Source organism: Cynocephalus volans, chromosome 1 (genome assembly GCF_027409185.1).
Source record: "Cynocephalus volans isolate mCynVol1 chromosome 1, mCynVol1.pri, whole genome shotgun sequence".
Lineage (NCBI taxonomy): Eukaryota > Metazoa > Chordata > Mammalia > Dermoptera > Cynocephalidae > Cynocephalus > Cynocephalus volans.
In genome coordinates this window covers 109,185,137-109,199,949 of record NC_084460.1, presented here as the reverse complement: position 1 = coordinate 109,199,949, position 14,813 = coordinate 109,185,137, and the positions used below count along the sequence as shown (strand labels likewise).

Genomic DNA, 14,813 nt, shown 5'->3' with positions numbered 1-14,813 from the left:
CTACAGACCCACATCCTGCCTCCTCGAGCACAATGTGGAGAACCGTCAGAGAGGCTGAAAGGGAAGGATTATTCAACCCTGGTCCTGCTCCAAGCCCAGCTATCAGCTCTGACTCACGGGCAGAATGCTGAGCGCGTCCCAAGCCTCGTGAAGCACTTTCGGAAACAGAGTTTCCGTTGTTACGCAAAATAATTTGCTACCATGGGACAACCCGGAATTCCGAACGAGAAGTCTCATGACTTGGAGAGAAAGAATGCTTACACTCTCTCCCTGAGAAGAGCTGGAATTTCTCCCACAGCAAGTGTGCTGGAGGAAAAACAAAAACAAAACATTCTGAGTAGTACAGAACAAGGATTTCAGTGAGACCATAAAGGAATCTTATCTTGGTAGATCCTTTCCCCTCTCAGACCTCATTTATCCCACCCGCAAAGGGGACAGACTGGATGAGAACCCTGAGGTATGGGGGGCAGTGGTAGAGCACATGGGCCCTTCACACCCAGCAGGCTTTTGCGGCAGGGGAGACCCTGGCCCAGGTACTGATTGGCAGGTGCTGGCTGCCCCCTATGGGTGGGATGGGTAAAGTGTGGAAGACTAATGGGCCAGCTGCACCCCAAGGGCCTTCCCCAGCATTCAGTCCTTTGGCCTGAGATGCCATGAAGGAGGTAGAACAAGACGATTTCATCTAAAAGGGGCTTCAGGGATCATCAAATCCTTATCAAATCCCCACTTTGTTCAGCTGAAAAAATGGGACTCAGAGCATCTAGGGTCATGATCTGGGCCCATAAGTGGCGGACTGGCTCTTAGATGTAAATTCTACGGGCCTCTAGCATATTGTGTACCTACTGGGCCCAACCGCAGCAGTGACTCCTCACTTCCTATTGCCCATGAGGAACTGGGGCCCAGAGAGTTTCATTGGCTTGTCCAAGGCCACAAAGTTAACAAATGTGAGAGCCAAGATTTGCCCAGGTCATCCTGTTTCTCATCCAACGTTTTTTTCTACCATAGCAACCTGACTGCTGTGCCAGAATCATCCCCAGCAAGGCCTTAAGGAAAATAGAGAGATCAGTCCCTTAGGATCACCCCCTAGCATTCCCACAGTCCTATGTGCCAGCAAGGTTGGGTGATGACATGTCACTTTGCTCATGGCTTCTGTGATAGGCAAAGTCAGCAATACTGCACCAGGGGGCAGAGTGGGCTCTGCAGCCAGGGAGTGTCCAGGTGACAATTTCTATGCTGGGCCAGCAGCCTTCTCCTTCCCTAACCCCTGCCTCTCTCCATAGCACTAAAGAGGAAAGAAAACCAAGGAAGCCAAGAGACTGTGAAAGAAATTTTCTGCTTTTTAAAACCAACCTGTTTTTTGCTGGATTCGTTTTATCTTGGCAGGTCTCTGATAGCATCTGTCTATAAAGTAAGATGTCACTATCTCCACAGACATCCCAGTTCTGCTTTGGCAGTCTGCAGGGGCCACAGCAAGGGCACATTTGATGCCAGTGGGGCAGGGAGAGAGCTTTACACTGATCCATGGGAGCAGAGTGCTAGGAGGGTATGGGCTGAGCTGAGATCTGGGGGGCATACCCCAAGATTTGCTTTGGCTACAGGTGAAAGTTGAAGTCACTCCACCTGCCTTTCCCACAGAACATCTGGTCAGCAGGTTTCTGAATGCTACACAAAATTCAGTCGACAGTGCCAGACAGCGACACCCAATTCTTGCTCCTTGCCCCAGCCCCTGCATACCCTGATCTTGGTAGTCATCTCGCTTCTCTGCATCCCTTTGCTTCAGTCATAATACGGGTCCTCATCCCTGCCCCTCAGGAGGGAGTTTGCCTATGGAATGCCATTCCAAAACTGAAGGAGCACACACGCAGCTCCCAGACTTCTGGGTTGGGCTGGTGAATGCCAGGCAGTAGAGCAAATCAGGGTTTCTTTCAGAATCTGAGCAAATCATCTGTGAGTCACTAGGACATGGACAGTGATGGCAGAAGTGATTTGGTCTCCATGAGTCAGCCTTTTAGCCCTGCTCAGTTTAGGTGGTGGTCAGAGCTGGAGACCTTCATGGCCATGATCCGGCCCCCCTTATTTACTCTGAGATAAGGACCACGTTTAATGCTGGCTGTGAATATGGAAGTAGAGGCCGGTGTTCCTGCCAGCTGTCAAGAGCCAGCCCATGAGTGACCTGCCAGAGGGTCTCAGTCCCCTAGACAACACCGAGGGGTTGCCCACAGCAAAGGAAAGTCCCCCAAGAAGCTTAGTTGTTGGTCACCTGCATCTCACTTTCATCCTCAGGCCACAAAGTTATCAAGGCCAGAGAACTCTTTGCAGATCTCGTAAAGGGATCCTTCCTTCCGGAGTGGGCAGGAGTCAGCTCATGCTTTGGGTGTATATTCCCAGTAAGGCTGGGAGAGGGACAATGGACCCTGAGACCCATGGATAGACCCTGGCTTAGAGCATGTGCTGAGAGAAAACAAAATCAAACCCTACGAAGTGGAGGTCTTCCTGGAGGATCCCAAATGAGACTCAGCAGTCGAGAGACTATACATGCATACATGCAACACTGATGGTGAATCCCATTTCCTTCTCGATAAATCTCTTTCTCAAGGCTCAGTCTCAGGAACGGCACCTCCCCTGAGTTTTGCCTTAGGAATACTGTGACCCTGTAATTGACTATGTTTCCCTTTTTGCATTTGCTCTTAGAAAGCTTAGAACTGAACTGAGGCCCACCTGACGCAGGCGTATAGGACCATAGGAGTTGCATCTGTGTGCTAACCTCACTCTGGGCTCATCCTTATACTCCTAATGCCTGGTGTACTTTTATCTCATTTTAGTTTTAATTAAGTTTAATTTTGCCAGAATTTGCTAATTAAGTTTTGGTTTTGTATTTAAAGCTACTTAAAGTTTTTCGGAACAAGGCAGGGTATGCAGAAAAAAATATGTAAGAAGGATCTCTCTAAAGCTTAGTCCACTGAGTTGTGTTATTGATGAACTCAGACTCCCAGAAAGTGAGAGTGAGGTCTTGAGCTTGCTTGGTCTGTCCTCCACATTTCACAGATGAGGGAATGGAGGCCCAGGGCAGGAGTGGGTGGGGTTTGCAGAGCCAGGACTGGAACCAAGTGTCCTCATTCCTGCTCTGGTGCTGTCATACTTATGATGTGTTTATCATGGAGGAGGTCCTAGCCACACCTGCTCTGACTCAGTTGTCACTTACAGTGACAGCCTATGTGAGCTGGGAATTAGAACCAGAGTTACCTTTCTTGTGAGCTAGACTCCCATTTAATGCTTCTGTGGGCTACCCTGTCCTTCCCTCTGAGCCCTGGGTGAGTTGGCAGAGCCCTCTTCCTGGAGCTATTGACTCCTTGGTTATTGCCTAAGACTCTGCTGGTGAAAAGAGGCCAGTCACTGTTATTGCTCAGGGAAGAGACAGGCAGTAATTACTGACCTGCTTCTGACTTTCCCCGGCTGGCTGAAGACTTAGTTGGATACTGGGCATTATAGTCGTGACTTGCTCAGATCCAGGGTGGAGGCAGCAGGTGTCAGACAAAGCATCAGGCAGAAGTCCCATAATCTCTTGCTAGTGTGCATGCCATCCACTTAGACAAGAAAGAGGGGCTTGGGGAATGCAACCAAGCATCAGTGTTTTCTATTTCCTTGTGAACCAACTGCAGATTGCCCCAGCGGAAGGCCCAGATGTCAGTGAAAGGATGGTCATCATCACCGGACCACCCGAAGCCCAGTTCAAGGTCAGTGCCATGGGCCACTTCAGCCCTGCAGGCTCTGGGCACAGGGAAGCCACCTCAGAGGCATGTTCTTGGGCTCTTCTTTGGAGTCCCAACCTCCATTCCCCTTCCCACTACCACTCACTAGTCTCGGACTCACCCTGTCTTCCCACCTCCAGGCTTTCCCTCTGAGCATCGCCCTCTACTGGGAAGCCCTTGTTCCCTTCTCTCCCATGGAGAAGTAGATCATCTGCCGGTGCCCAATTCAGGTGGTACCTCCTCTGGCATCTCTCTGATCCCTTAGCAGTGGTTTTGAGGATGGATGTCTCGGACTCATTTAGTCATTCCTACCCTTCAGGCTACAGGGCGTCAACCTGGGGCATAAGGGGAAGTAGCGTGGTTTGTTGGAGGTTCTTTGGTGAAGTGCATTGTTTTGTTTTTTGTTTTTGCCTTTTTTATCTCCCCTAGGAAAATCATAACTTGAGTTTTCTAAAAGAAACACATATTTATAAAAGTGCAATTCTTATCATTAAAAATATTTAAAATTTAGCTGAGAAGATGAACACATGTGGAACCATTCAAAAATAATAATCTTTCACCCTGTGACTGGACAAACAAAATGTGGTATTATCTATATAGTAGAATACTATCCTGCCATAGAAAGAAATGCAGTACTGATGCATGCACAGCAGGGAAGAACCTAGAAAACGATGTGCTAAGTGAAAGAAATTAGACAAAAAAGGCCATGTCTGATATGACTCTGTTTATATGAAATGTCCAGAATAGGCAAATCCACAGAGACAGAAAGTGGGCTTTTAGGGCCGAGCCCGTGGCGCACTCGGTAGAGTGCTGCGCTGGGAGCGCGGCGACGCTCCCGCCGCGGGTTCGGATCCTATATAGGAATGACCGGTGCACTCACTGGCTGAGTGCCGGTCACGGGGGAAAAAAAAAAAAAAAAAAAAAAAGAAAGTGGGCTTTTAGTGGTTGCCAAGGAATAGGGTAGGAAGGAATTGGACTAACTGCTGATAGGTGTGGGTTTTTATTTGGAGGAATGGGTTGGAAATGGTCACACAACGTAGTGACCAGTGAAGTGTACACTTTAAAATAATGAATTTTAGATTATGTGAATTATATCTCAATTGTTTAACATTCAACAAAAAAGAACAATAGCCTCTTGGCTACACTGGCTTTGGGGTCAGACATCAAAAAACAAGATCAGGCTCATCAAATCCCATCACCACCATCACCACACCTCCATCCTTTAATAGTCAGAGATCTGAAACACATCTGGTGGGAGAGAACTAAGAATTTTCTGAACAAACTAAGTTAATCAACCAAACATTTATATGTGCTAGGGATATGGAAATGAGACATACAGTTCCTTGCCCTCACCATCACCCCCAGCCCTGACACACAGAAAGCTTCCTAGAGGAGGTGATTGTGTGCAAACCACCAATGCGCAAGCCTGCTCATGCACATTTTTCAAAGTGCAGTGGTTGGATGTGGCAGGAGCAGTGCCTCCCAGGTCTGTGAGAGCTGAGGCAGGGGCCTGAGTGAGCTTGGGAATGGGGGTGTCAGTTGCCTGAACTCTCAGTTCCCTTAGCAGCACTGGCAAAACGAGTTGGCTGGCAGCCGACGCTGAGAGTCACCAGTCACATCTTGCTCTCTCAGGCCCAGGGACGGATCTTTGGGAAACTGAAAGAAGAAAACTTCTTTAACCCCAAAGAAGAGGTGAAGCTGGAAGCCCATATCCGAGTGCCCTCTTCTACAGCTGGCCGGGTGATTGGCAAAGGTGGTAAAACAGTAAGTTTGTTCCGAGCTCATCTCATCCCCTGGGTTGAATTCCCTGCTCTGGCCTTGCCTGAGTTCCCTCAGACCCCACTGGCTCTTTCTCTCCCATTGTGTGATCAGGGTCTTTGACTAACAAATCAAGGCTCTCCTGGCATCTGAGCCCTTTGAGGCATCCCAAGGACAAAAATGTCATCATCGCTCCAGAACTTAGGGCCCCAAACACACGGTGCTGAGCCCAGCACCAAAAACTCCAGGTTCCTGTGCCCAGTAACAGCCATCTCAGCTCCTTGCTGATAAACGAAGTCCTCCACTCCCTGCAGAGGAGGAGGCTGTCTCCTGTCCATTTTATCCCACATGTAGTAGCCAGTAAAATGGTAAAGGAGGTAGCCACTAAAATAGTAGTAGAGTATTTGCTAACCCACTCAGCAGACTGATCACCATCTTTTCTGAATTTCACGCCCAGAGCCTGCAGGGTCTGGTATCCTACACTCCGTCCGGACACTTCAAACTCTCCTGACCGAAGCTTCCAGGGGCCCTAACTCTCCCTCCTATAGATTCCATCTTCTGGCTGTTTCCCAAACCTGGCCATCTGCTATAGAGGAGCTAGTTTAGCAATAGGGTTCTGGGCAAGAAGGAAAATAGTTTCGAAAAAACTAATCTGTTTTTTCAACCTGAAGGCGGCAGTAACACAGTGTAATTAGAAAAGTGCCAGAGCATTAACTGATGCCTGAAGGAAAGAGCAGGTAGTCTGCTGGACACAGGTGCATCCTGCAACATGACGAACCTTCCTGGTAGGAAGATGACCCCTGAAAAGCTCCAGTAGAGCCCTAGTGCATGCTGGCAAAGTGGCAGTGTTGGGTGGCAGGAATTTGAGGGGTCTTTAGAGTCCTGAGAAAGAGTGTGTGATATGTATGTGTGTGTATTTGCTGTTTTTGTGAAGTCCTTTACAGAGAAGCTCACAGAGGAATCAAAACCAAGCTCTAGATATGAGTAACCTTTATACAAAAGAATAAAGTTAATAGAATGCAGATTATTCCCTTACCTTGGAATGCAGTCGACGTCCCAGGGCACACACCCTGTGTTCTAGGCAGAGTTGGAATATAGTAGGCAAAAGAAAGCAGATAGTCCCTGCTGGAGTAGAATCCTGAGCCCTGGTGTCTTGTTTGGTTATTTTAGAACCAGTCACTGAATTCTCTGTGTTCCCCAGAGACTGTCAACTGCCCACTAAGCACCTGCTGAACCTGCCTGTGAGCTCAGCATCATACCAGGGGCCAGAAGACCAACAGGACCCCTCAGGAAGCACACAGTCTTGTTGGGAAGCAGTCCCAGTGGGGCAGCCAGGGAATGCAGGAAATGGGTTTGAGAAAAGGGAGGTTGGCATTGGCTAGAGGCTGAAAGCAAAGTTTACCTGGGCAAGTCAGACAAGAGGAGGCATGGGCTTATAGAGGGTACCCAGGAGAGCATGTCCAGGAGGAGTGGCCTTCATACCCGGTTTAAAGCCTGGGGCCACTGTGAGCAGAACTGCATGGCTGGGAACTCCAGCGAGAGAGAACCCAGCCCTAGAAGCAGCCTCAAGTGACCAGGGGCAGGGAATCCCCCAGAGATGTCCTAGATGGGCAGAAAGGAATGCCGACTGCAGCCATCTTGCCCTCTCCCACCCCTCCCTCCTGAGCCCATATGTCAGTGGGGAAGGGGACCCATTCATCCTACTGCCTTTTCACTCTTTACAGGTGAATGAACTGCAGAACTTAACTAGTGCGGAAGTCATCGTGCCTCGTGACCAAACGCCAGATGAAAATGAGGAAGTGATTGTCAGAATTATCGGGCATTTCTTCGCTAGCCAGGTACCTGTGCTGCAAGGGCGCATCTCTCCTGCCAATTGCTTTTCCATTCTCTGCCTAAGCTGTTGTGGCCTATTGGGTAACCACATACCCCAACCCCACAGGACTTCTCTCTGGTTATTCCTGGCTGTTCAGGGATTGCCCACAGGTCAGGGGACATTGTTCCACTTTCTCACCATGAATATTCCGCAAGCATGCTGGGAGAGCTTAAGGAAGAGTGTAGAACTGTTGGGTCAAGGCCTCAATCAAAGCCAAGCAAATTTGAAGCCCCCTGAAATGCTAAGGTGCAAGTTCTCAGCTTCCCTCTCCCTCCCTGCTCAGGTCCCAGTCATGTGCCAGGCGAGCCCACCCTTCAGATTCCCCTGCTGGAGGCTGAGAGCTGCCTGGGTGCCCAAACCGCACAGGAAAGGTTAAATGTTCATTGCAAGAGACCCTTATTTCTCATTCCTCTCTCCTTCCCTCTCCGCATCCATCTCACCACGACATGCCCTGTCAGAGCACAGCACCTCCAACACAGGCGCTTCTCTTTCATCCAGAAATGCCAGCGCCTCGGCATAACTCGGCCTTGTTCTCTTTGAGGCTTTTGTTGGTTGGGTTTTGGGAGACAGCAGTCCTGGTCCTTGTCCTAAACCAGCGAAGACAAACAGCATCAGCTTACACTGAAGGCTCGTCTGAACTGCGAGCCTGCGTGCCCCGCACCTGCGCCCGGAGACTGTCTGTCCGGGAAAGAGCACCTGCCACACTGCTGCCGCCCTGCCCGGTGCCCTTCCAGACTCTGCCTGGGTCTCTTGCAGTCAGAGCCCCTGGCCACATCCCAGACTGCTCTCTCCTGGGCCAGCTCCTCTCCTCAGTGCCCTGGGAATGTGTCTGAACAGCTGGATTCCTGTGGGAGTTCAGCCTGCAGGAGCTCCCTGCACTGGGAGTGCTGGGATGGGTGAGGGGTCAGGCTGGATTCACATTGTACTCCTGTTGTTTAGGGTAGAGTGTTAAGGCCCTGCTTCTCCCTCCCTCCCCTATCCACTTACTGTCCATCTTTCCCAGCAGTCACTCTGGTGTTCTTTCTAGTGCTCTAGAAAGGTGGGTGGAGGAGTGTCGGAGCTGAGGTGTGTGTAGCCAGGAGGGGGAGGCTGTCTGACCTCCGCGAGGCCTCTAGTCACCGGCTGCCTGCCTTTGCTTCCTGGCCTGCCTGTCCAGCAATGATCTGGGAGCTGCTGGGGTCCCACTCCCTTACCCTCCACCCAGCAGCCTTGAGGTGGCAGGATGGAGGTGGGCAAGACCTCTGCCACTTACAGGCAGAAAAGGTCCTGGAGTAAGGGGTCTGGGGGGGTAATTGACACTTATCTGAGCATGCCACCCTCTTCCCCCAAGTCCCAGACCCTCCCCATACTGCTTGTCCTCAGAACTGGGTTCCTTTTTTCCCCTGTCCCCTCCTCTCCCTTCTCTCCCTTGTTGCAGACTGCACAGCGCAAGATCAGGGAAATTGTACAACAGGTGAAGCAGCAGGAGCAGAAATATCCTCAGGGAGTCGCCTCACAGCGCAGCAAGTGAGGCTCCCACAGGCACCAGCAAAACAACGGATGAATGTAGCCCTTCCAACACCTGACAGACTGAGACCAAACACAGCCAGCCAGATCGGGAGCAAACCAAAGACCATCCTGAGGAATGAGAAGTCTGCGGAGGCGGCCACAGACTCTGCAGAGGCCCCGAGAAGCCCAGGGGCCGAGGAGGGGGCGGGGCAGGTCAGAACCACCAGGTGGCCCCTGGCCCCGCCTCCCATCCCCCTCCTCCCTCCCAGGGCTTCTGCAGGCTTCCCAGCCATCCACTTCACCATCCACTGGGATCTCTCCTCACTTCCCACGACGCTATCCCTTTTAGTTGAACTAACATAGGTGAACGTGTTCAAAGCAAAGCAAAATTCACACTCTTCTTTTTTGTGGAAAGTCGTCTCTGTACATTTGTGTACATATTAGAAGAGGAAGATGTTAAGATACGTGGCCTGCAGGTCGCACAGGGTGCCTGCAGCGGTAATATATTTTAGAAATAATATATCAAATAACTCAACTAACTCCAAGTTTTAATCAGTTATTAATTTTTTTCTTTTTAAAGAGAAAGCAGGCTTTTCTAGACTTTAAAGTCTTTCTTTGAGAGGTCTAATGGTGTAGAAAGGAGCTTCAAGACCACCCACCCAAATTTCACCCAGAGGGAAATCTCGTGGAAAGGACACTTAGCAGTTCTGGATCACCTGTGTATGTTAACAGAAGGGATACCGTCTCTTTGAAGAGGAAACTCTGTCTCTCTTCATCCCTGTCTAGCTCACACCCGTTTCTATTTGCTTCACAGGTTTTAAACTGGTTTTTTGCATACTGCTATATAATTCTCTGTCTCTCTCTGTTTATCTCTCCCCTTCCCTTTCTCCCTCCCTTTTTCTCCATCCCCATTCTTTTGAATTCCCTCGTCCCTCTGTCTCAGTTCCCTGTATCTATGCACCCCCCCCCCAGGCAAAGCAGTGCTCTGAGTATCACATCACACAAAAGGAACAAAAGCGAAACACACAAACCAGCCTCATCTTACACTTGGTTACTCAAAAGAACAAGAGTCAATGGTACTTGTCCTAGCGTTTTGGAAGAGGAAAACAGGAACCCACCAAACCAACCAACCAACCAACCAACCAAACAAACAAAGAAAAATTCCACAAAGAATGTATTTTGTCTTTTTACATTTTGGTGTATAAGCCATCACTATTCAGCAAAATGATTTCTTTCTTTAAAAAAAATGTGGAGGAAAATAGCGATTTATACAAGGTCGTTGGCCCAGGGCGTTAAATTTAGATTTTTTAAACAAGAAAAAACACACAAAAAAAGCTACCTCAGGTGTTTTTTACCTCAGCACCTTGCTCTTGTGTTTCCCTTAGAGATTTTGTAAAACTGATAGTTGGAGCATTTTTTATTTTTTTAATAAAAATGAGTTGGAAAAAAAATATCAACTGCCAGCCTGGAGAAGGTGACAGTCCAAGTGTGCAACAGCTGTTCTGAGTTGTCTTCCGCTAGCCAAGAACCTACATGGCCTTCTTTTGGACAAACCTTGAAAATGTTTATTAAAAAAAAGATGACAAAGAAAAACAGAGAGAGAAAATATTGGAGATGTCCTGAATTTCAATAGGGTACGCGCCATTAGGGCTTTTTGCGCTAAAGGATGAACATGTACTGGTTTATGTGAACAAGCCATTATACCACCAGACTGCAATGCCAGTTTCCTCTACTGCAAACAGTGTTCTGTGACAAAAAAAAGAAAAAGAAAAAAAAAAAAAGAAAAAAAGAAATATATCCAGCTAACAAGATCCTGGTGTCTTGGTCTCTTATTTTACTAAGTGTTGCCTCATCCCAAAGTGTCAGCTGAGTTCCAGCTCTTGAAGGACTTGGGGAACCGGGGGCAGCGTACAATCAGGATCTGGAAGGTGATTCTGAGGGGGCTGGCTTTGTCCAGAAGGGTCATTCAGTAGTTCTCAAAGGGTGGTCCCCAGACCAACAGTATCACCTGGGAGCTTGATAGAAGTGTAGATTCTTGGGGTTCAGCTTGAATCAAAAATCCTGGGGTGAGGCCCAGCCTCTGTGTGCCGGCAAGCCCTCCAGGTGGCTCCTATGTGCACTAAACGTTGAGAAGCGGAGCTAGAGGGATGGATTGACTGCATATCAAGCTAGGTAAGACCAGTCTCTGTCATGACGGAACTTCAAGCCTGGCCAGGGAAAGTTTGTTTTTATGTGGGGGGGGAGGGGGAGGATAATATGCCTGACAGTTGAAGAAAAGAGGTACTTCACCCCTCCATGGGATGCCCAATTCTAAGTATTCCAGGATATCAGCGGAGGGCAGGATCAGCCTTGGACTGGAGGGTGGGTGCTGTACCTGGCATTCCCCACCAACACACTGTGGAAAGGTTGGATGAGAACAGTCCCGCTCCATTTATAAGCTTGTGTTCATAAGCCTATGCGTACCAGAGATGGCTGCTAAAAGTCCAAGCAATCTTAAGAATAAAGAGCTAATAATACTTGACTGCCAAAGGTGGTCATTTAGGCCTTTTGGGGTGATTGTTCATAGCACCACAGGGGCAGATGATAGTGAACTGATGGGATTCCAGAGTAGCCACATTCCCCCTGTATCACTTAAAATTTGTTTCTCACAGATGTGCCATACCCACTCCTGATTTTCTCATTATTTCCAATTTCAGGGATGTTCTTTTTACTTTTAAAGTTTCATGGCATGTAGATGCCCAGCTGTTCCCCGACTCATAAATTCAGTTACTCTCACTGCTGCGGTTGGCATGAACATGAAGAGAGACTGTCCCTTCATGTGGCCATTAGAAACTGCTGTATTTATGGCCCCTCCTTGCCCTTTCCCCATTCAGGACTCAGCCTACTGCCCTATCAGAGGTAGAAACAAACCATAGGTTGGCAGCCCAAGAGAAGCCATAGGGTTCTTGGCAACCAAGTTTATTAGGCTGAGGTGTTCATGTCAAATGCATGGGAGAAAAACAGCACATCTTTAAAGTAAGGGCTTTAAATACAGGCCCAAGGGCTTGGTAATGACTATCAAGATGAGGAAACATCAGGGAATGGGAGAAGTGACACAGGAACCTCCAAAAATGGGCCCTCTTGGCTCCTGGTTTCCTTACTTGGCCTTTATTCCAGGTGGCAGAATTTCAGGTTTAGCTCCTAAAATGCCCATTTCCAAACCATTTGTGTATGAATATGTGAAAAAGACAGAAGGAGGTGCTAAGATGATGTCTGACTTGCCCTGGTACAAAGCACCTTGTCCTAGGGTTGCAGAAATGAAGGGGAGGCCACATACAGAGGCAGAAGGCAAGAAGACGACCAGCTGGCATTCTTCCTAAGCAAAGATTTTCTCCCAACAGCCCATTTTCAGAGAACCCAGGTGCTAGATTATTTAGCAACTGGGCTCTGCTCTTGAGCTTCCCGAGGGCAGCATGAGCCTGAGGCCAGCCTTTACAGGACGGACTCAGTCCCATCTTACTGTGAGCAAGAACAAGCTATGTGTGTGTGAACTGGGCTCTTCACGTGTGGGTTCCAACCATAACAAATTTTGTATCCATTTCTTCAACTATAAATCCCAGGATTTTTCTGTGTTGACAAAACATTCTGATATCTCAAAGTTCTAACTGCACATGATTTTATACTAAAATAAACAGGATAGGCATTAAATGGTGACATCTCGACCACAAAGGTTTTATTCATTAGCCTGCCCTATTCAAAAAAGTCTCTCCCCACTTCCTTGGATTGCACCCCTTGAAAATCGATGATCCACTGTAGTCTTTTAATGTGCTAGCATCTCAATAGGCTTGGTGATTAGGCCTGAACATCCCTTTTGTCCTCTTAGTTTGCCCCCAGCTCTGCCCCCTGCCATTCTCATTTCTTTGAACATGGAGCTGTGGAAAGGAAGAAGGTTGGTTGCAGATCAGAAGAGGATTCCAGGGTAGAAGGAGAACTTAAAAACAGGAAAAGAGGAGAATTGGTAAAATAAAAGTTTGGAGAGGTTTACCAAAAAACCAAAGGAAAGAATTAGCCTTAGACATGAAGAGGGCCTCTTGACAGGACCAGGAATCAAGAGCAGGAGAAAACACTGGATTTCTAAGGGCAAACGGAAAAATCAATAACCTTGCATCAGTTAGGACCCAAGTGACTCAATAACTGAGTACATAGACAAGGGATAAGGATGTGTAAGAGTATGAAAAGCATTTGGCCTGGTCTTATTCCAACATCTGTGGGGAAGGACATGGGCAATAGAGACACCCTCATGTTTCCTTTTATGAAAGGAGCCCACACTGTAGATGTTTAGAGACTAGACTAGATCATACATACATCCAAACTTTTCAGTGTCTTTAAGCCTACTGGAGATTTCTTTGGCCTACCACTGCTAACATCTAACAACACTGGTAGCAAATTTCCCTGAAGTTCACTGTCAGTTGCTGCTGCTTTATTTCCTTTCTTCATTCCCCTTAAGGTACAGGTGAATAGAAATTTAAGACATGTACCATACAGGTTAATTTTCTCTTCTAGCTCATATCAGCCACATAAAGTCACTGTCTTTGTAGAAGCCATAATTGAGTGTTCTAACAGCTCTTGCTCTCTCCAAAACAGCCGGCATGAGCGGAAAACCTCATAAACAAAATTATATTCTAACTTGACCTCAATGTTCCCTGTATTATCTTGTAAAAGTAGTGATTTTTTTTATGGATCCAAGGCTCTTGGTTCTCACTAGTGAATTTTAGGACACTGCCTCTAATCTTTCAGATGTGGCTGACAATAAGCAGTAACAAATATTCCCATTTGCTTCCAGTAATCTCTAGTTATCAGGGCAAACTGAAAAACTAAACTCAATCTGATCCCTACCTCAATTTAGCTGTAATTTCAACAATTTCCAGTATAAAAGATGCACCGATTTCCACAACTCATGAATGTCCCTGATTCTCTCATAGTCTCAAGATTACTTCCAATGGCCCTCAGTGAAGTTGTAAAACCTATCCTCAACTTCGGATTGCCATGACAGCAGTATTGGCAGAGGGCCTTAAACGCCATTCAGTTCACTTTCCTAATGTGGCATAAATGTCCTCCAAAATCTCTCCAACAACTGACCACCTATCCAATAAGAGTAATGCAGCTCCTAAGGTCAGCATTTGTCTTTGCACAGCCCGAGTCTCAGTTCTTCCTTCCACAGATCTGAAATTTGCTATCCCTACAATCACACCACACACAGTGCCTATTCGTCTTCTCTTGGACTTGCTTTCAGTCCTACTCTGTAGGAATACGGTCCTCAGCTCCTGCATCCTATTCCTTCAGAAGCTGCAGTCCTAACTGGTGGTACACATGAGAGGCCTTGCTCAAGCAGCAGAGTGAGAGCCTGCAGGAGAGGATCCCAAGGCAGACCTCTGCACTACTATGGGCAGGCTGCAGGCAAGCATCCATGCCCACCCACCAGATCTCCCTGCCAGTCTACCAGTCTCACTTTCTCATCAGGGAAGTAACACAAAGCCCAGATCTGGACATCTTCTCCCTCTGCATATACACTGGTTGTATAACCTTGTGCACATCACAGCTTCTTAGAGACCAGTCTCCTTATCTGTAAAAAGTTTGAACACGATAGTCAAAAGTCTTTGAATCTAAATTCAGTATAAGGGACTCCAAATCAAAAATGCATTCTGGTTAGCAGCCTTCAATATTCTTCCAATTTCTCATTGAACATTAAAAAAGATGAAAAGAGCACCAGAAACAGACTAAAAAGGCAAGGGAAATTGGCAATAATTATAAGCTAAGCAAAACTGGAATGAGAAACCTTCAGTGGATGGCCTGGTCTGATGGGAACATTGTAAAAAAGAGGAAAATGCATAGTTACCATCCTCTGAAAGTGCCCTTTAAAGGGACAGGAGGTACCCACCACATCCCCCTTCCCCCTGGATGAGATG

General features: G+C 47.7%; 1 protein-coding gene across 1 annotated transcript in view; it reads left to right on the top strand.

Moving 5' to 3' along the window:
• The window catches only part of IGF2BP2 (insulin like growth factor 2 mRNA binding protein 2), a 163,477-nt gene extending 152,913 nt beyond the window's left edge, over positions 1 to 10,564 (top strand). The window contains exons 13-16 of the mRNA XM_063094994.1: positions 3,660 to 3,734; positions 5,382 to 5,513; positions 7,232 to 7,345; positions 8,798 to 10,564. Coding sequence (XP_062951064.1) covers positions 3,660 to 3,734; positions 5,382 to 5,513; positions 7,232 to 7,345; positions 8,798 to 8,890 — 414 coding nt within the window. The 3' untranslated portion in view covers positions 8,891 to 10,564. The remainder of the gene's footprint in view (positions 1 to 3,659; positions 3,735 to 5,381; positions 5,514 to 7,231; positions 7,346 to 8,797) is intronic.
• Positions 10,565 to 14,813: the final 4,249 nt, after the last annotated feature.